The 23,054-nt window shown below is 36.0% G+C and overlaps 2 protein-coding genes across 5 annotated transcripts in view; one reads left to right on the top strand and one right to left on the bottom strand.

Moving 5' to 3' along the window:
* The window catches only part of LOC149797926 (calcium uptake protein 3, mitochondrial-like), a 236,337-nt gene that overhangs the window by 187,237 nt on the left and 26,046 nt on the right, over positions 1-23,054 (bottom strand). For all 4 annotated transcript variants that reach the window (XM_089962976.1, XM_089962977.1, XM_089962978.1 and 1 more), the window contains exon 3: positions 7,539-7,649. In XM_089962976.1, the coding sequence (XP_089819102.1) occupies positions 7,539-7,649 (111 nt within the window). The remainder of the gene's footprint in view (positions 1-7,538; positions 7,650-23,054) is intronic.
* Positions 14,838-23,054, top strand: part of LOC149797925 (uncharacterized) — a 47,164-nt gene continuing 38,947 nt past the window's right edge. The window contains exon 1 of the mRNA XM_089962982.1: positions 14,838-14,999. The gene's annotated coding sequence lies outside the window, so the exon portion shown is untranslated. The remainder of the gene's footprint in view (positions 15,000-23,054) is intronic.

Here is a 23,054-nt window from a genome sequence, read left to right as displayed (position 1 = left end):
TAGGAGAATCAATTTAAATACAAATCAATACCTAACAATCTCAATCAATCAATCAAGCCCTTTTACATGATGGTTAGGGTTACTGGTGTGTGTGTGTGTGTGTGTGTGTGTGTGTGTGTGTGTGTGTGTGTATGTATGTATGTATGTATGTATGTATGTATGTATGTATGTCTGTCTGTGTGTATGTATGTATGTATGTATGTATGTATGTATGTATGTATGTATGTATGTCTGTCTGTCTCTGTGTGTGTGTGTGTGTGTGTGTGTGTGTGTTTGTGATAAATTCAGCTTTTCACTCATTATCCTTTGGGTCTAGATTAAAAAGCCTGATGAAGCATTAACAAGCCAGAAATCATGCAATACACAGACATACTGTACTTCTTATCAGTTAATGTATTTGATTATCTATCCAAAAAAGTGCTAACTGGTTCATTGTGATGTAACACAGGGGTCATATGGTGACCTCTGGATGCCTGCTGTAGCTCAAAAGTCAGACTGTGAGTTGCTGATAAAGCTGACATAACATTATCACTACCGACATAGGTCTTGTTAAACAAACCAATTTGTTTGTATCATTGCCTGCAGGAGTGATATAGTAGTTTCCTTCTTTTGTCTGAATTATCATCTACAAGGTGTCTGACCACTGTCTGCTATAACATGGAACATAACTACCAAAATATCATTCTGCATTCAAAGCTAGTTCATACTGGGCTGGTATATATAAACAAGGAATCTTTTAAAGGTTCTCCATTCATAACAGACTGGTAAAGATAATGAGGAATCTTTCAAGGTCCCCCCATTTGTATTGGACTGGTACAGATATTTTTAAGGTCCTCCATTCAGATTGGACTGGTACAGATAACAGGGAATACTTTAAGGGGTTGTCGATTCATAACCGATGGGTACAGATAACAAGGGGTCTTTTCTGGGGTCTTCAGTGCCAAAAATGATCCTTAGTCTTACTTAAATTATTTCAAAATTATTTGGAATTCTCTGTTCCAGCAACTGCATCCTTAAAATTTGATTTTGCATATGATTTAAATTCTCCCCAAAGCCCAGGTCTCAATCATAATCACCCTGGAAACATCCCCATTATTAAATGTACTTTAATATGGACTAGCCTGTCAATAGCCAATTTCACATTTCACAAAAAAATATAAATCTGGTGTAAAAAATATGAACCTGACAAATGTTTTTGGAGAAATACATGGCCTGATTCTCTACCAGAAAAAATTGCCTCAGGACTCAAGGTAATCTATTGGTAACAGTCCATTCCCCAATTATGCATTTATGGCATGCAATCAACCAATCAGTGGCTTTGATTAAATTGCCTCATAACCAATGAATCTGTGTTACATTTCTTTAGCTAATGGCCAAATGTCAGAGTTTTGACAAAGTATATTGGTTTCTGGGTGTTCATGGCTGTATCTCAAGGCACTGATTGAAATCATACCTTGAATAAGCGTTATCATTCATTAATCCATTAGCAGGTTGACTGTATCAATGGCATCAACACAGTTCAAAGCTTCTCAAGGGGCAAATGGTGTACAAGAAATCAACACTAATTTGAACAACTGACAAGTGAAGTTCAACAATCACAATTAAAAAACCATCTTCCCTCAGTTTATTCAAAGACCTCAACTTAAGGTATGAACGATTTTGATCGACTGAGTCTTTTGTCTGTCCTTTCATTACCATTAGTGCTAATTTACCAGCCATTTGTATCATGGTGCATGTCACAATAACCCCTGATACAATATAAATCCCAATATTATCACATACATAAATAAAATGAAAAATATCCCAGTTAGGACATGTCTGCAAAATAAGAACCTCCTGTATCAAATACATTGCCCTTATCAGTGACTTTCTTTAATAAAGTTCACTGATCAGATACCTTACAATAATTTTAAAACATGCTTATTATCATAAATGCACTCTGTGCATGACAATGAATTTGGTGGGTACCTATGTCTAAGACCCTTAATGTATATTTTTGTGGTAGGTGCCTATGTCTTGGTAGGTGCCTATGTCTGAGACCCTTAATGTATCTTGCTCTTTTGGAGTAGTTTTAGGTAGATATATATTACATTTATCAGATTTTGTTATGGCCCACTGAAGACAAAATAAAAACACCATTTAGCATCTGGAAGTGAAACACAACAAGCATTAATGTTATTTGTTGTTCTTACTTGCTTAGCAACTAAGGCTTCAAATGAAAGAAGCACTTTTAATAAAATATCAACATGTACAGCTTACGGTTTGAACACAAACTAAAACTGGTCACATCATCAATGGGTTCAAAATGCCAGCAGTACATTATATTTACAAAAGTGCTGCTTCACTCTGGAATTAAACTGCTAGAAAAGCAAAGCAATGAAATTGAAAGAAGTTCTGAGAAAAATGTATCATCCAACAACTTTCATCTTTGAGAAGTTCACTTTCATACCAATGTGGAAATTAGTTCAAACGTTAACTATGTCAAATGTACACAGAAATTATCCATAACAGCTCCTTCAGAACCTGCAAAGGGATTGCACAATAAAAATCCAGTCAAAATAACTCCCAAATGGTTATCCATGACAAGATTCATTTACTGTTAGGGGCATTGATATTTACTTCATTTAACTAGACAAGAAAATGTTTACTTTTGGATCTTTCCTACCATTTAGTTTATGCTTCATCGTATAATTCTAAATCAATAATTCGAGTCTGTATCATGATACAGAATTTTCTTGGCATCATTGTGTGTAGCGGTTACTAACAGTGGTATGGCATTATGAGGATGTACCTTCTTACAAGGTGTCCACTTTATTTGGCTATCGTTATCCAGAGGGTGATCGCCCTCTGTGTTATTACCCGGATCGAGTAAATATTAAAATAAAGTGTGAAACTTATACATGGAATAAATAGAGATCTGAGCAGATACATAGAACAGAATGACACGAGCCCTCCGTACATGAAAAAAACAAAAATTTAATCAATAACATAAACAACTGGGATATAGCATTACATTAGGAAGATACACTTCTTTTTAAATAAATCTTTCACCAAATTTCAAACACAAATATATTTATATAAATAGCTAATTTGTTTTAAATGACAGAATTAGTTCATCATATAATCGAGTGAACGATCGGAAGTCATTGCCTTGTACAATTTTATAACCTGCTTATTCCGGTCCACTCCAACTTCACTACTGTGGTTCCTCTGGGTCCTTTCACTTTGTCCTTTTCTGACCTCCCTACTGTCTCCCCATCTTTTCGGCCCTCAAACTTTGTGTGGGAAGATGCATACGTAAGTACGTAGATACTTGGATGATAGGTACATGGATACTTCCATGGATACATCTGTGGAGCTATTTCCCCTTGTGCTTTCAAGCTTTGTTCGCTTCTACCGTCAAAATTGTGTCTGTTGACTTTCCAGACATCCAGTCCCTTGACCAATGTTTTACGAGAGAATTTCTTCCAAATTCAGTCTCGGAGTCCCTTATATTTTCACTCTTGCAGGAAAATTGCAGACTGATTAAATTTTTCTATGGGGGCAATTTAAAAACCAGAAATTTGTGTGGGAAACAAACCCTTTATTTAGTGTAACCAACTGGGATCAAATATATTTACCACCCTTTTATAACCGGGTGCCAAAATTGCGGTCAGCATGACTTGTAGAATTCCAAACAACAGATCTGGAAAATTTTAAATCTGACAAGTTTCGATATAAAATCGAAGGTACCCTTCCCTTTTCAAGTCGTCTAATCGGTTAAGTAAACAAAGGCTTAATTAAGAATCACTTCCTCTCCTGACACAGACATTAGAAGTTGTTGCAGTATAGCGATTTAACAAGCACGTCCCCATAAATCTAATTAATTGTTCTCTGGCCCAAATTAATGTGTTCTTCATAGATCAACAGAAATTTGCATCTTTACTATGCAATTCAGCAATACATAAATGATATTGAAACAGCTCAACTAAGCAGCCAACAATACGGAATACTCATTCCATATTTTATCTTTGTGTGTGTATGTGATTTGGATTTTCAATGTAGCTTTAACAATTTTTCAGTCATATAGCTACAATGTCTGCAGTGTGGTAGTTTATAATGTTGTCTAGCACTGGGGCATTATGCTGCAGACATTTAGCATGATGTTCCACCGATCACATTATCCTGACACCAGACCAAACAGTCCCAACACTATCCTCTTAATGCTGAGCGCATAGTGAGGCAGCTGTTAGTACCATTTTTATAAGTGTTTGGTATGACTTGGACGTGGCTTGAACCCACAATCTCCCGAATCCAAGGTGGATGCTCTAACCACTAGGCCACTAGGCAACCGGAGTGGTCCATATTTGATAAGCAAATCGTATCTCTGTAAAAGTTACAACATTAACTGATTGTCAATGTTAAGGTTCTGCAAGATTTTCAGTGCAACAAAAATTTGCCCACTTATTGGCTTCTTTGCAGTTCAAGGATCTGTGCAATTTCTAGGGTGAAAAAGGAGGCTTCATTCTTGTTCAAGGTGGTGCCATGGCATGTTGCACAAGTAGCTTATAACGAGACGGATTAAAGGATAGTTTGAAAATTAACCAAGCATTCAGTTTTCTTCACCTTTTGCTAGTTAATTTGCCTCAGCATTATGGAGGATGAAGTTCAAAAAGCTCCTGAACTGAGTAAAAATCCTTGAATGTGTACTTGATTAAGCATCTGTATGAAAGATTTACAAGCTGTTCAATATACAATCAAACCTTAGTCAAATTTTTATTTTATTAATGAACTGTTGAATGAGATGAAGACTTCTTCTAAAGTTTTCTTCTAAACAATTTTGAAAAATTGTTTAGGCATTTGTGTAGTAGACATTCAACAAACATTATCCATATGCTTCTATCTACAGCATATCAGATAACTGCTGACATAAACAGCAGTCAGTTCTGTCTTAAAGCATATCACTATCTTGTTAAATGATGCTGAAAAGGGTGACTGACAATATGCTGCCCTGAGGTACACCCATATACTGATAGTTTTTCTTTCAAGCTATTTAAATCCCTTTACAGAGGGATTTAAGTAACTTTAGAGAAAAACTTCCTTAAAGAAGAGTCCCTCAACTAATGCTTTATTGGACAAAAGAATTTCCAAAAATTCAAGATAAGACCATTATCCACTGTGGCAGTCATTTCTGCTTGGTGAAAACCTCATGCTGATAACACCATCCATTTCTGGAGAATTAGTGACAACATTTGCAATATGTTTACTGCAGCAACCATATTTGGGATCAGATTGGCTTCATTTTCAATAAGGATTAACAAGATATCCTAATTAGTTTTCTGATATCACAACTAGTCTTCTGGTGAAAACTTTCTGTTCATATGACTATCTGTTTAGAAGCAGTAGTGATAAGATTTTCAAGATGTTAACCATACTGCATGTCTGAGCAGCACCATCTTCATTTTGGACCAGCTATATGTCATAAGACATCACTTAGTGAAAACCCCATGTTAATATGACCCTCCATTCAGGCAGAGTAGTGCAAACAATATTTTATAGAATGTTTGAGCAGCACCATTTTCAGTGTGTGTGTGTGTGCAAAGTTTCATGGCCATCCTCAACGTAGTTTAGGAGGAACAGCAATAACAAGTTTCTGCTAACAAACAGATGGATGCACAACAGTGCGTCCCATAAGCTAAGAAAAGAGCTAAAAATAATGTTTAAATGTTTTACTATTTAAGTAACAGTGGCCATATGTGATGGCAATTCAGAATTATTTATTAAAAAATCTGAAATACCACCTTGTTGTGATGAATCTGCCAAATTTGGTAAAATTCTGCTGTGAAGCTTTGTGAAGTTATTTATGGGTTTGTCTCTTTTTAGTTATGATGGCAATACTTGATTGTGGATTGACAATATTATATATACTCACAAGTTCAGTCAAACTACAAACAACAAAGATCCTGATCTGCTACAGCATAATGCACCAGCAGATCAGGGCCTATGTTGTTTGTTCTACTGATTACTCCTAGCAAATTGCACTGACCCAGATCTGCCAGCAAATTGTGATATGGCAGATCTGGGTCTATGCAGTTTGCTGTTGGACTTATGTTAGAAGTAAGCATATAAGGTACATGAATCAACCTGAAAGCCCTTCAAGTCAGGATGCTTTCTGTCAAATTTGGTTTCCTGTTGAGCCATTTCTGGGAATAACAATTTTCTTTTTTTAGTAATGGAAGCCATAGCTGATGACAGAATGGCATCATTTGTATAAATCTGGAAGCACTTACACCATGATACCTTCTATCAAGTTGGACAAATTTATATTAGCACTTGTTAAGAGGAAGCTATTTAAAGGTTTTATCATTTTCAGTTGTTGCTGTTGCCATGGATATTACATTTTTCAGCACATGATAATGTTGTTGTTGTTATGGAGATTAATGCCGTTTCTCAGCACAATATAGGCAATACATGGTGGCCAGTATATTTAGTGGAGAAAGAATCCAGGAAAACAACGGGAAAAACCGCTGACCCATGGGAAGCTATTGGCAAGCTTTCTCACATACACACATTGGTCAAGGATGAAACTCAAACCTTCATTGAGATGTCAAAAACCTGTAAAGGTATGCGCCCTAGACCATTCAGTCATCCAGGGCACAACACATTTTTAGTAACATCAGACACACAGGATGGCAAACTGGAAATTTTGCTAACAATTTGAAAGCCTTTCATGCCAGAATGACTTCCGTCTAATTTTGGTAAAATGTTCGCAAATGATTTTTGAAAAACTTCAAGATCTTTTTTATATTTTTAGAAGCAACATCCATTTTTGATCATACAATGGTTTAACATGTGCAAAATTTTAAGACCTTCATGTGAGGATGTTTTCTATCAAATTCAGTTAAATTTTGTTGAGCAGTTTTCAAGAACATGTTTAAAGATTTTGAAGTTTAGCAATTGAAGTCATGCTGATAAAAGATCAGCATACGGATGCACAAATCTGAAAAACCTTGAAGCCTGAATACTCCCAGTAAAAGCAGGTGGAAATTGGCCAAGTAGTTTTTTTTTATGAAGAAATTGTAACTAAAATTTCTGTGAATGGACATAGGAACATACCATGAGTTTTACAGTCAGTTAAAAAAACACATTTTTAAAGCAACCTCAAAAGTACCAATATTTAGTCAAAGTAAATATAGTCAAAATGAATAATATGTACAGTCAATATTCAGCAATAAGTTTACTCTCTATGTTAAGTGCATTGGATACATTTTGAGAAAATTTAACTTTATGGAAGCTTAATCTGTTGATAAGTCTACCACCAATTTCTAATAAATTTATAAGGTGGTCCCCCTAGGCTTATCAATGGAGAAATACTGTGACTTGATCAAGAAAACAAAATACTACCTCCATCACCATGAATACAAATTTCTTTTCCATCACAGCTTACATAAAGATCAATGATCCTGAATAATCCTTGATGAAATCTCTCTTCACTAAACAACAGCATCATTTAGCAAAAAAGCAAAACAAATGAAAATTAATTAATTAATTAATCATACCTTTATTATGCATTAAGTGGAAGAGGTTTGGTATTCTTTTCTGCTTTGGTGGAGTGTTTTTTAGCATGATCTCTACTTCACGAGCAGTTAGCTGTGTCCGTTTCGTCCACACTGAAAATATAAGAAACTACAGATATTAATCTCTGTTCCAGACTAGTAGCTGCTCATCCTTAAGTTCCCTCTTTTCCATCCTTATATTCAAGATATTTTTAAAAATCTCAAAAAGCACATCCTCACAAAGTAGTAATTCCTTGTGAATATTGTCCAACTCATGTATACAACCACTACAGGTATTATCCACTCAAAATTTTGACAGATGAAGAATCCAATAAAAAAACAGAACTATGTACATATATCCTACCCCTCCCTTATTTCACCCTTATCTCAATCATGGAGATAAATTTAAGGTAAAACAAGTCCCTCAATGGGTCTAATTATCTACCGACCAAAAAGAATTTCCAGGAATGAAAGAAAAGAATATTTCTTCTTTTTAACTGACAAGTGCTGAAACCATCTCTGATAAAAAAAAATTAAGAATTTAAAAAAATAAAAATATTTTCAAATTACATGTTCCTGCTGTGATTTAAGATTGGCATCATTTTCCACTGATGACTAACTAGCTATGTTGTATGTCTGATCAGCATCATTTTCATTTTGGCCCAACTAGACACCAAATCTTCTGGTAAAAATTTTCCATTTAGGACCAACTAGACACCAAATCTTCTGGTAAAATTTTCCATTAAAGACCAATCGTGATAACAAGTTTCTCAAGATGGCTGCCATGGTGGACATATGGGATTCCAAACACGAATAATTTTCATTCAGAACCAAGCAGGCATCATGGCCAAATTCAGAACCAACTAGAAATCACAAGAATTCTTTTGCTGAAAACACCGTCCATATGACCATATTTCAAGCATGAGTTTTCTAAGACCATTTTCAAAGATAATTTTTCAAGATTGCTACTGCAGTAGCCATAATGGAGGTTAGATCACATTCAATCTCAATAGGACCAACCAGCTCTCGGGGGGGGGGGGGGGGGTCAAAAAGGAATTGACTACTTGCCTTAATACAATAAATATCTGATAAATTCTGTAGAGTATATTGGTCTAAATTATAATACCTGTAAGACAAACAATATTCAAGGATATTAACTTTAGCTCTCAAAAGTTCTCTTTACATGTCTGTTTTGGCCAACTCGGGCAATCTACCTCTCTTGACTGCAAGCTTTTGTCACCTACATCTAGCACCACTCAACAGCAGCCTGAAAATGTGACTGTTAGTTGTGCCTACCTAACACTTACCTACTTAACACAGGCCAGACATCAACAGTTTATGATGCCAATTATAATCGGACAGGGTGTAACTACAATATATACTTATATTAACCCGTGTTCAACTGCAAATAATATAGACCCTGATCTGCCATAGCATAATGCTCCATCAGAACAGGGTCTATGTTATGTTTTTCTACTTACAACAGATAAACAAGCTGTATAGACCCAGATCTGCCAGTGTATTATGCAAAAGCAAATTTTGGTTTGTGCAGTTTAGTTTTGCTCAACATATAAGCGAGTAAATATGGTGTTAATAAAGTTATCCCAGGCATGTCGTCCCTGACTTCATAAGCAAAACAATAAAATAAAGTCCACTTTTTGCCTCTAAACCAAACCAATACAACAAGCTTATGCATAATTAAAAGCATGTTTTTTCACTTCTTAAATGATCCATTTGTAATAAAATCTATTTCACTAAGAGTTCAAAAAAAAGACTAATTCCATTCATCTGGTTTAGCACTTTATGCTACAGAAAGTCTGCAACTTTTAAGTGGAAATTATATATACCAAAACCTTGTTTTCAAAGTCTGACAGTTACCCGCCATAAGAATGTAAAATTCCACAATTTTTTTAATAACAACTTTTTAAAATGTCTCACCTAAATAATTTCATAGTGTGCCAGCAGATCTGGGTCTGTGCAGTTTGTAAGGAGTAATCAGTAGAAAAAACAAAATAGACCCTGGTCTGCAGATGCATTATGCTACAGCAGATCAGGATCACTGGGGAGATTGCAGTTTGATTCAACTTTCAAGCAAGAAAATATGGCATATAAACAAAAGTTGTATTCTATAGCCAACATGAAAAGAAACAGAAATTGCAGACATAGGACCATACTGACCTTTATTTTTTTTATTTTTGCTGTTTTTGGCAGCATGACAAGGGACAAACTAAACCTTTTTCAGTGCTGTTGCAGTTTTAAACCATTGCCAGACACTGTATGCATCTTCACATATGTACATGTACTTGCATATGGTGACATAATGATCTGCTTTTTAGAGAAAGAAATCGTGATGGTAGCATGATGATTTTATTTTAGCCAAGGTTATATGGACCAGTATACCTGAGCTATGGGCAACTTCCCCCCAGCACAGTAATTTTTAAAACCACGTCCTATGATGTAAATTAACAGATAAAACCAGTTTAGGGCCGTATCTGGTCACTTCACATTTCTTCTGTATACAATTCCCATTTCTCGAAGGCACAATTGGAAAGTATTTCTCCATCCAAGTTGGTGCCAAGTTCTTCTAGCACAATCAACACACCACCTACTCTTTAAATGTCTGAACCATCAACAGCAGATTTGTGATTTTTGTAGTTTAATGTAATTTTTAGCCAAACTTCACAAGTTCCGATGTTTTTAAAAACCGATAACTTCTATCCAGGCACTATGGGATTGCAAATTACACTCAAGATTGACTTACTTCCAAAATTAAAGAGCATTACAACATGCAAAACTACAACCCTCTAAAAATAAAAATTTGACAGCAGAAGTGCTCCAATAAGCATGGGCAATTTTAAGCCTTACAAAAACTTATTTGAACACTTTTTTGAAACAACCATGCTTATTTTAAAGAGATGTATTAGATTTACTTCAGTAATTCATGAAGATTAGCAAAGTAATCGGGCCACTTATTTGGAACTAATTTATTCCTCTTAAAATACAGTCATGACTTCCAAGGTGGCCAGCGTAGAGATAATATCCAAAACTGGGAAATAGATCACCAGATAGCAGAGTCGCTTATTTAGCAACTCTAGCGCCAAGTGATTTTTAGCAAATGACAGGTGATGCACAATGGTATGTTGGTGGAAAAAGAGCTCTGGCATGATTTATGATATATGCATACAATAACTCAAATTGACACAACAACATGATTTGTCTGATCTGTAAACTAATGGCAAGTGCCTTACACTACTCTGCCATCCAAAGCCCCACCATCAACAGCACATGAGAATATGCTTGTACATGTTATACAATAACCATAAAATAAATTCTTTTCTCAAATACTGATCATTAAAAAAACATGGATCTTGATAAATCACTTAAAAAAACATGTCAAATGGTTATAAGTATTAGTGTATAAGGCATTTTCTTGTTATTGTATAAATCTCTGTCTTGTTGACAAATTTTACTAGTGAAAGATGTAAAAATGTATATTCTGAATTTAGGTCACATGCAAATAACATTTTGTTGTCACTTTTGGAGTCACTTCTTGTCGAACTCACAACTAATTAAAAACATGTAAATAAAATTTATGCAAAAGGTCCACAGTAATTTGTTCTTGATGTATCAGTGGTGAGCAAAATAAAGCCCTCAACAGGATTTGGCCCATGACCTCGATCTATCCGTTAATTTTCATAGGGTGTGAACCTCTTATCCAGCCCAAGCCCTGATGGAAGTTGCACATGCCTTTCGTAAATTACGTGTGATTAGTCTCTGATTCTAAGAACAATATCATCTACTTTAAATACTTAGGCTTGGTTTGGTATTTTATGGCACACCAACTCAAGTAAGTATGTTATTTACTGCCAAGGCAGTAGAGCAAAGTTTGCAAGGGCACACTACAGTAGCCGACCCAGGCTGATCCAACATTAGGATCTGAACCGTACCCTTTCAGCCTTTAGCTCTGCATGCTAACCATTGCACCACCACAGCTTGTCATTAAATAACATATATACACACTCATAAGTAGGATCCAACTGCAACCTGCAGAGACCTAGATCTGGATCTATGCAGTTTGCTACGACTAATCAGCAGAACAAATAACACAATATGTATGGTACATATAAATTGCCCCGTTTAACATACACTGCATCTGATCCTTTACAAACCTGTCATATTGCAACATATAAATAAAAAGCATATAAACTTATTTTATAAATTCCTCAAGGTCACATGCACTTATCTCCTATACTAACTTATTGTTAGTCAAACACATTCCCCACATGATGATTTCAAACAGTTTGTACATATGCCTGACAACCAAACTTTGATAGCATAAAATATAAATATAGTTGATTATAGAATCTTCTACCGTAAAGAAAAATATTAGAACAAACAACACCAACCAAGACCTGCCAGCACATTATGCTGAACAGGGTCTATGTTTTTTTGCAGTTAACATACAAAAGAATATATATGGTAGTTGTGCATATCTATTAATAAGGACCCAAATTTGTGTTCAAATAGTAAGTTCAGTTTTTAAGGTTTCTTTTCTTTTGCATGCATATATGTACTTATTTCTACCATAAAAATACTGGAAGGTTCAAATATACTTATTTTACACATATGCTTATTTTGCATGTATATACTTATTTGTACTTGTGCACTTGTTATTCAGATTTTGAAGTATTTCACTTCCTTCTATCCACACCTTTTTTTCATCTTAGTAGGACACCATCAAAATCTGAAATAACATACCTACACAAGAATGCTAACCTATCCATGTTCACATACCTTTTCTCCTTATACCAGATAATACAATGTAATGATCCTGCACAGAAAATTCAATCAAAATGGGTGAACAATTCCTAAAAATATAATGTATTGGTCCTCCAAACTATTATTTTCTAAGTTCAAGTCTTGCAACCTTGTGACCGCTGCTCAAAAAGATATTTTCATAAAGAACAGATAATCTCTAAATAATCATAAGGCATAAACACACATTATCTAAGGGCACTTTATGTCCGATATAAATACATATGGCTGCCCCCTTCACATGAAGGAGCTCAAGGTTGTGTCTCAGTGGCTCTATTAATGAAAAGCTCAAAAAATGTTGTGCCAAAATATTTCATGATATGATAATTTTTTTAAGTCTGTTGAAATATATGGATGTTTTGAACAGAGTAAAAATAACCACCAATAGGCATCTGCCCAAGGATTGCAACTGAAAGAGAAAAAAAAAAGGAACTGGTGCAAACCTCTTACCTGTGTTTCTATTAAGACATATACAGTATTTGCTGTACATAAGAACAATCTTGACGAGTTACAACTAGTGCTGTATTTGTTTCTTTTAATGCTCCCATATTTTTTGGCAAAACCCACTTGTATGTGAACCTGTCAATTAATGCCAAAGTGTGTATGCGCACTAGAATTTGAATGCATTTCCAACAGCTAACATTGTCAACAAAATCTTGAAAGGGGGTTGTCAAGGAGAGCAATGGTCAAATAATTTGTAATTCACGATGATGCAAATAGATCAGAGACAGGAGGGATACAAGACAGGAGTGAATGTGATGCAAACAGTGCAGGGATGGAAGGAATACAAGACGAGCAGTGAATGTGATGCAAACAGTGCAGGGAAAGGAGGGATACAAGACAGGCAGTGAATGTAATGCAAACAGTGCAGGGATAGGAGGGATACAAGAAGCCACGAATGTGATGCAAACAGTGCAGGGATAGGAGGGATACAAGAGATGCCATGAATGGGATGCAAACAGCACATGGATAGGAGGAATACAAGACAGGCAGTGAATGTGATGCAAACAGTGCAGGGATAGGAGTGATACAAGACAGGCAGTGAATGTGATGCAAACAGTGCAGGGATAGGAGGGATACAAGACAGGAGTGAATGTGATGCAAACAGTGCAGGGATAGGAGGGATACAAGAGATGCCATGAATGTGATGCAAACAGTACAGGGATAGGAGGGATACAAGACAGGCAGTGAATGTGATGCAAACAGTGCAGGGAAAGGAGGGATACAAGACAGGCAGTGAATGTAATGCAAACAGTGCAGGGATAGGAGGGATACAAGAAGCCACGAATGTGATGCAAACAGTGCAGGGATAGGAGGGATACAAAACAGGCAGTGAATGTGATGCAAACAGTGCAGGGATAGGAGAGATACAAGACAGGAGTGAATGTGATGCAAACAGTGCAGGGATAGGAGGGATACAAGAGATGCCATGAATGGGATGCAAACAGCACACGGATAGGAGGAATACAAGACAGGCAGTGAATGTGATGCAAACAGTGCAGGGATAGGAGTGATACAAGACAGGCAGTGAATGTGATGCAAACAGTGCAGGGATAGGAGGGATACAAGAGATGCCATGAATGGGATGCAAACAGTGCAGGGATAGGAGGGATACAAGACAGGCAGTGAATGTGATGCAAACAGTGCAGGGATAGGAGGGATACAAGAGATGCCATGAATGGGATGCAAACAGTGCAGGGATAGGAGGGATACAAGACAGGCAGTGAATGTGATGCAAACAGTGCAGGGATAGGAGGGATACATGACAGGCCATGAAGGTGATGCAAACAGTGCCAGGCTAGGAAGGATACAAAACAAAAACATGGACACAATCCTTTATTATAAAGTTTCAGGAATAAATATTGTCTCCAAAATTTATTTTCAGGTTGACTGATCAGCTTGGCATAAACGTGCTACTTGTATGGTCAAAATACTGAACATACATGTAGCTATTTACCTAACCTAACTAGAGTGTAAAATCTAACTAATGATCATAATAATACCTTTCTTGACAAATCAGTATATTCATACTAAATCATTAATACATGTGAAAACAAACACTTCCAATTATCAATAAACAACAACAATGCAAACAAAAAAATGTGTTTATTCTTTCCTTGTTCATTTCATCATTCATTCATTCTTACTTTTTATTATTTCATTTATTCAGCTATAATTATATTCATCCATTTTCAACTCAGTGTGTCTCCTAGGGTTCACAAGAATATAAATTTATTTTTTAACAGTATTATTTAAACATTAATTAGATACAATTTAAACTTTGAGACCCTGCATTTACCCCTGGATATGAATGAAAACTTGCACTTAATGATAAAAGATCTCTGAATTAACCTGGGCTGTCAGCTCATTCTGGTGGCCTGTATATATGTGTAGGTGTCAGTTTCCTCTAGATAAATAAAACTTCTACATACACCTTGTCCAACATGTTGGAGCCTGTAGCAATCAGACTTGCTGATTTGTTGCTCTGTACTTTGGGATGGACCAACTCTCTGCCTGCCCTGACAGTGCTCCATACTAATTCACTGCAGCTCAATGAATAATGATTTATCCAGATCCTATTTTCTGTGCTAGGACCAATTTGTGAGCCACCTGGATCAATATCTGCAGAGTCAGCAGACCCTAGCCAAGGTAAGGATCAAAGTTATAAAAATTTGGAAATGTTTGAAAGAGTATAAATCACTTTTCTCTGTGACTATAGTAAAGCATCAAGTCAATGTGCTTACCAGCCATTTAAATGTATCACAGTAACAGCTGATCAAGTGAACTATGCTGTAAATATACATGTGCAGTAGATACAAGTCACATCAAACACACTGCCAAAAAGCATTTATTTCAAGCATTTGTGTGCACAGTGGGCGTAAAAATATTCACCGAACAAATTTACCATAGAATTTGGATAGGTAATTAGTACTGAGGAATAATCCTATCTATATTGTGATTATGCTTAGCCCTCAAAGTGAAGATAATTTTGGGTCTGTATAGTTATCCAGCCATCAACAAGAAGGAAACGGGTCATACATATTAAATGTGTTGATAAAGACAAGAAACCTGGCATTCTTCCTCATAAAATCTAATAAAAGCATGCCCTGATTTAAAAAAACTCCATATTTTTGCCCATTTGTGCATAGTATACACATCAATTCTTTGCCATGATTTAATCCCATATATATTCACTTATAAGACAAGTCCAACTGCAAATATTTTTGAGTGTATCTGCAGGCATTCCTTTTAAAGCCTACCTGTATTATAATAACATGTATTTGTGACTTTAAAAATGGTTTAAAATGTACTGGAAAACAAAATTTTATATTTAAGTAAATTCTGGTAAAATTTCATTTTACATTATCAAACTTTTTCAAGACTATAGGAATACTAATATTTTCTTTTTCTTTTAAATTTTAAAAAAGTGACTGAATAAACAAGCAAACACAAAAACCTTTACTGAAATTACAGATTCATGGATGTTACTCAAGGAACAAGAGTCCCTCATTGGGACTATTGCTCTACTGGTCCAAATGAATTCTTTCAGAAATTGAATTCTATTTTGCTGCCAAGAATTGAAATCATCTCAGATAATCTTGAAATACTCAAGAAACCAAATATGGGAACAAACATATTTTCTTATATATCTGGATTAAGATATTCAAAGGATAAGTGCAATATTAAATTCTACCATGGCATTTGACCTTGTTGTTCTTGTTGTTGTTGTTATAGGGTTTAACGCCATTTTTCAGCACAAGATAGGCTATACATGGCAGCCAGTATTAATGGTGAAGGAAGAACCCGGGAAAACCCCGGAAAGAACCACCAACCCACGAGAAGCTACCAGCAAGCTTTCTCACATATCCACACTGGCCAAGCCCGAGACTCGAAACCACGCAGACAGAGGTGAGATGGCAGTGATCCATGACGGAGAGCGCTTTAGACCACTCGGCCACTCGGGGCCCCCATTTGACCTTGAAAAGCTGATATCATGGACAGATGTCAAAGCCAAGTTTGGTTAAATCTATTATTAACATTTTTTTTTAAAAATCACATATTAATGAACTGACACCATTCAATGTATTCTTCAGCTATATCCACAATCTGGGTTCAAATAAAATTCCTTTCATAATGGTTTGTTTTATCATTCCCACAATGGTTCCATAGTCATGATCTTTGACCTTGAGATTTTAATGTTGAAGTGCTGAATAAAACCAAACCAAATAAAATGTCTGGTCAAAATTTAGTAGCATGTGACCAAGTCAATGCATATAAAAACATTAAGTACAAAACTGCAAGCAGTGACCTTCGATTTTAATCCAAGCTCAGTAATAGACTGATAAATCAACCTCCAAACATGTACTGATACTGACGGACAGCATGCTGTCTGTACTGATACTGATGGACAGTATGCTGTCTGATCTCCAAACATGTACTGAAAATGACAGATATTATGAGGTCTGATCTCAAAACATGTACTGATACTGATGAACAGTATGCTACCTGATCTCCAAACATGTACTGAAACTGACAGACGTTATGAGGTCAGATCTCAAAACATGTACTGAAACTGATGGACAGTATGCTGTCTGATCTCCAAACATGTACTGATACTGATGGACAGTATGAGGTCAGATCTCCAAACATGTACCAATACTGATGGACAGTATGAGGTCTTAAGAAAATTGGGTCTGACAGATCTGTCTGTAACACACATCACTACGTATTTTAAGACACAAGTATTTCTTGCAGGTCTCAAATTAGTCTGGTGAAGCGGCCTTGTGGTGACAAGTACAGAATATTTTCTGGATCAAATACTACATTTGACAATTTGTACAGTGGTGGGCAAATCACTAATAAATTGTGGTAGTCTAATGGGCTACCAAAAGGAATTTTTTTTTAGCCCATGACAGAATCTGGTAGCCCACATTTTATAATGGATAAATATTTTGATTTAGTGCACCATTAAATATGTGGATAGGTCAAATTGAAAGGGGGTGCCATAAAAGGTTCAGAAAAACACAGACAAAAATTCCAAGTACATAAGATACTTCATGTAACTGTGTATTTTTTTTGAGGTTTTTTATTTTCAACACTCAAATATCTGTAATTTAAACTTGACACTTGACAAAGAACCTAGTGAAACTGTTTTTACCCTATGGCTACAAGAAAGTACATATGCTTCAAACATTAGAAATCTATTTTAGTGTTTGGTATGTTTTCTTTAACAAACAAACCTGTCTGAGAACATCTGGCTAAAAGCAATTAGGCATAGTCATCTAGTCATGAAAGAAAGTAACTGCACATTAACATGCCTATCCTACCCCTGCTCTTCAACCAAATGAAATGGAACACAACCAAGTTTGAAAAATTCATTTGACTGTGCCTGAATATACATGTACTTCAGTAGGGAAAAAGGCATTACAGTAAGTGTAGTACAATTAAAGCAATTACACTTTAATCTGTACATCTGTGTCAATATACACTGCCCACTATGTGATACATCTCAAAAATCTGATTTCTAGTTCCTGGGTCGATTGGCGAGAAACATGCATCACAACAGCATTTATTCAAGCAGTAGGACTTCAATTCCTCCCTATCAAAAACACCAGTGACTTTCAACCTGTCCCTATCATAAACATCAGGAACTTTCAACCCATCCCAATCATAAACATCAGGGACTTTCAAACCATCAGAATCATTAACATCGGGGACTTTCAACCTGTCCCTATCATAAACATCAGGGACTTTCAACCTGTCCCTATCATAAACATCAGAGACTTTCAACCTGTCCCTATCATAAACATCAGGGACTTTCAACCTGTCCCTATAATAAACATCAGGGACTTTCAACCTGTCCCTATCATAAACATCAGGGACCTTCAACCTGTCCCTATCATAAACATCAGGGACTTTCAACCCATCCCAATCATAAACATCAGGGACTTTCAAACCATCCCAATCATAAACATCAGGGACTTTCAACCTGTCCCTATCATAAACATCAGGGACTTTCAACCTGTCCCTATCATAAACATCAGTGACTTTCAACCTGTCCCTATCATAAACATCAGGGACTTTCAACCTGTCCCTATCATAAACATCAGGGACTTTCAACCCATCCCAATCATAAACACCAGGGACTTTCAAACCATCCCAAACATAAACATCAGGGACTTTCAACCTGTCCCTATCATAAACATCAGTGACTTTCAACCTGTCCCTATCATAAACATCTGGGACTTCAACCCATCCTTATCATGCACATCAGGGACTTTCAACCCATCCCTATGGTAAACACCTGGGTCGCCATCTTACATAGTAATAATATACCACAATGTGCTGCAGTTTATACTTAAAGGTAAAAAGAAAAAGGCAGCCAGTAGTCCTGTGGGCTTTAGAACTTTACAGTTTGTTAGTCCTCATCAAAACTGGCAGTGCTAGGTGCATGGACTATAAATTTGTCCAATCCTGTTGTGAATCCATGTGGAATTACACAACCCTACCTCCTGTCACCATTTTGAATTTTTATGAAAATAACTGGCTGTTCCATCAGATTCAGTGGCTTTTGTTCACTGACTTGTACGAAAGTTTCAGTTGTCAGTTGCCTTGGTCACATGACTCAGCTGAGCAAATATTATCCACCAGTTTTTGTTTGTTTCTGTCTAATCTTGCATTAAATAAGAACAAGAAATCCTAAAAAACAGGTATTACAAAATGTTCTTACCTGGTATGTGTAGATATTTGCTTCCGAAGTGCATATAACAATCACATGTCAAACCCACAGATGCTAGAGTGAAGTCACATGACATATGCATCAAGAACAAGTTTGATTTCTTGCAGTTATGAAATTTTCCAATGTTCAAGTGAGATTTTGGATAATGTTGGTTGATTTGTTTTCAGCATGTTTTCTTAAGACTGGTTGTTATGTTCATTCTGAAGAATGGTTGCTGTTTTCTTATAACTGGTTGTTACTTGATTCTTAATGCCCCAAAAATGCTGCTGTTTATCATAAATTTCATCATTCTTCCAATCTAACAAAAGTTTGGAAGGAAGGAAATCTGACATATTAAACAGTTCTTTGAAATTCTCAAGATGTTAGGTTTAAATGACATTCAAATATTCACTTTAGAACTAAGAGGTGCCACCCCTTAATTCAGTCATTGAAGTCACTCATAATTCCAATCATTTTCCTGAGTGCTCCAAAAGTAGTGATGTGATACATTCAACAAATTCCGTTTATGCATAAATTAACAACAATATTCACACATGGTGCACAAATTGATTCAAGCTGATCTGAGAAGCAAAAGCAGGCATTAGATAAAAATAAGACGGGTGAATATTGGTGATCAGCTGGGTTTTTCAAAACAATTATCTTCTTTAATATTGAATGAAACTTGTCTATAAATAATAGTTAAGACATTACAAAATTTTCTTTGTGGGCAGATGTCCTATACATGAAGTAAAATTGGGTGTCTATAAATACTGTCTTTTATGAGAAGCTTTATGGGCCCCATTAATACAGTTTGTGCACTATTAGCAATGTCTTAAATCAACTCTGAACACAAGAGTAGTTATTCTTGCCTGGGTTCTATAGATCTGCAGCTAAATCAGATCTAAACACACAGCAGTTCCCTCTTGTATAGATGGGCTCCACTGAGACTGTGAGCACCATACTCGTGTCTTAGGATATCTGACTTGCAACTACATCAGATTTAAAAACACAAAAAAGTTCTTCTTCTCTGTTCTCCAATGAGACATGCTGCACTATATTCATGTCTTGCAATATCTGACTTGCAACTTAATCAATCTAAACACACAAGCAGTTCCTCTTGTACGGATGGGCTCCACTGTACCATATTAGTAATGTCTGGTAAGATCTGACTTACAACTAAATCAGTTCTAAATACACAGTTATTCCTGAATGGGCTCCCATGAGACAGTTTGTACAATAATAGTAATGTCTTAAAAGATCTGACTTGCATGTAAATCATCACTAAACATAGGCAGCAGAAATATGACAAAGTGGAGACAATCCAAAGAAAATTTGTGCCATTTGAACTAAGTGTAATAAAGTGAAATTATCCAGGAATCAGTGTGTGTAAGAGGTGTGGAATAATGAATTATTCTAACCTCAATGGGCATGTGTTAATTTTTTGGCAGTTACAAAATTTGAATCCTCACTCATTGTCCAAGCTATATATGAGGGCATGTTCCCAACAAAATTCAGTGTTTTAAGTAATTTCCCTCATTAAATTAGTCAGCCTGAGTATCTATGGAAAGGCAAGAAGCTGACTCCGAGATTAGCAGAAAATACATTTTCGTTCAAACTGTCCAAGGGACGGGTGTCAGGAAGTTTAAGGGACATGGAGTGAATCTCAGAAAGCACAAGGAGAAATAAGCTCTATATACTTACCCATACAGAGGTAAAGAGAGGAGGAAATTACAAATGATGACCATAAGGACAGCAAAGGAATACATCAACTTCAACCTGCCAACAACATTGAATTTGGTGTGACTGGCGAGCAACCAGGTTATACAGCATGCTAATTAATTTGACTTTGATCGTTCACTGGATTTCATGATGAAATTTGTCTTATCAGTATAAACAGATAGGCTAATTACATTTTTTAAAATAAATTTAGTAGTTCTATTTCTAAGAGAAAGTGTCATGCTCAATTCCATTTTAATTTACAACTGATTAAATTGTTATATTCTGCTCATGTTGTTGTGTTCCATATCCTTGCTCGGGTCTCTGATTATTCCTCCCATTAATTTCATATAATATTTTATTATTTACTCAATCCGGTTAACAACACCATGGTCGATCAACCTCTAGATAACAATTAACAAACCTCCCGTTAGCAATATGACAGGGGCCCTGAGTGGTCGAGTGGTCTAAAGTGCTCACCGTTATGGATCATTAGCATCTCACCTCTGTCTGAGTGGGTTCGAGTCTCGGCTTCGGCCAATGTGGGTATGTGAGAAAGCTTGACAGTAGCAACTTATGGTTCATGGTTCTTTCCGGGATTTTCCCCGGTTCTTCCTCCACCATTTATGCTGGCCACCATTTCTAGCCTATCTTGTTTGAAAAATGGCGTTAAACCCTACAACAACAACAATAATATGACAGAGAACTACATCCATAAACATTATCCAAGCTGGCCCTGATAATATCAGTTGAAAAGAATCACAAGAGTGCCAAGACTGTACAGAATGCTCTTTTAACATTCTTACGTCAAAGTCATTTACTGATGTTACATCACATGCACATTTCTGCATGTGTCAGGTATGATGCTGATGGAGCTCCATACCATTTTACAAAATGTAACTTTGCCTATCGTTGAGTCCTAAATTTCTTGCTAATTTCAATGAAAGAAAAAAAAACATACAACAAAATATTCTTATAGTTTAAATACCCCTCATATCATCACTAACTAGTAGAGGAATGCATATGATCCATATGCTCTGTACACCTGTAATTCAATATCCATCAAACTTAATTCTCTTCCAGCTAACAAAATCAAGTTGTAAGCTTTTGATTACAGTTAAATGCCAATATAGTTTGTTTTCAAGAATACATCTGCTGGTTTGTTTATTTTTTTCCGACTGCACCTGAGGCAACCACACACAAACATTTACGAAGTTGGGACAAAAAGTAGGTTACATTTTGAATATCTTCCTAACACCAGAACATCGATACAATTACTTCACAAATGAGGAATAATTAACACAAAGTTCAGAATTTTGCTTGAGTAATATAGCTATGCCATTTTCTACCCATGTTTCTGTGTCAAAATTCAATAAAAATGAAGAGCTATTTTAAAGAGCCAGGTTTTAAGGATTTACCATGTCAACTTAACCTTTTATTTTATACGCATTCCACAGAATTATAACATCTTTACCGTAATATTGTATCTTATTGTACTTTGTTTTCATTTACTCTGATGGGTTTATCTTCAGAAAGTTTTTCTGCCATTTGCCTACTTTTTAAGAGGCACCATATACATGTAGCCATTATTGTGCTTTTAAATCCATACATACATCCATACTTTTTTTAAGTTCCTCTCCTCATTTACATCAACATATATAGGACAAAACATTGACTGTTCCTGTATACATCTAAGGACAACTAATGTATGAAGGTTGATGGAAGCATTAGTCTAGAAGGAATTATGGTCAGAGTTTCCACACAAGGAATTATGGTGTGATAATGGGTATCACAAAATTCCACACAAGGGGTTATGGTCAGACAGTGGGCATCACCCATTTCCATGCATGGGGTTATGGTCAGATAGTGGGCATCACACAAAGGGTTACAGTAAGATTATAACATCTTTACCATAATATTCTATCTTGTTGTATTTTATGTTTTCATTTATTCAGATGGGTTTATCTTCGGAAAGTTTTTTCCACACAAGGACTTATGGTCTGACAGTGGGAATCACACAATTCTATGCAAGGGGTTATGATCAGACAGTGGGCATGACAATTCCACGCAAGGGGTTATGGTCGGACAGTGGGCATCACACAATTCCATGCAAAGGGTTATGGTCAGACAGAGGGTTTCACACAATTCCATAATGCATAATCTTATTCCATAACACCTCCTGTTCACTTTGTCACTTTGTAAACAAATATCCTAATAAGTTTGCTTTTCTTTTACTCTTTAATGAACATAACTGGAGTAGGAAGTGTAAT

Source organism: Sinohyriopsis cumingii, chromosome 6 (assembly GCF_028554795.1).
Source record: "Sinohyriopsis cumingii isolate HCF-2022 chromosome 6, ASM2855479v2, whole genome shotgun sequence".
Lineage (NCBI taxonomy): Eukaryota > Metazoa > Mollusca > Bivalvia > Unionida > Unionidae > Sinohyriopsis > Sinohyriopsis cumingii.
Note: the sequence above shows the minus strand (reverse complement) of the source record. Positions and strands in the feature narration are given on the sequence as shown.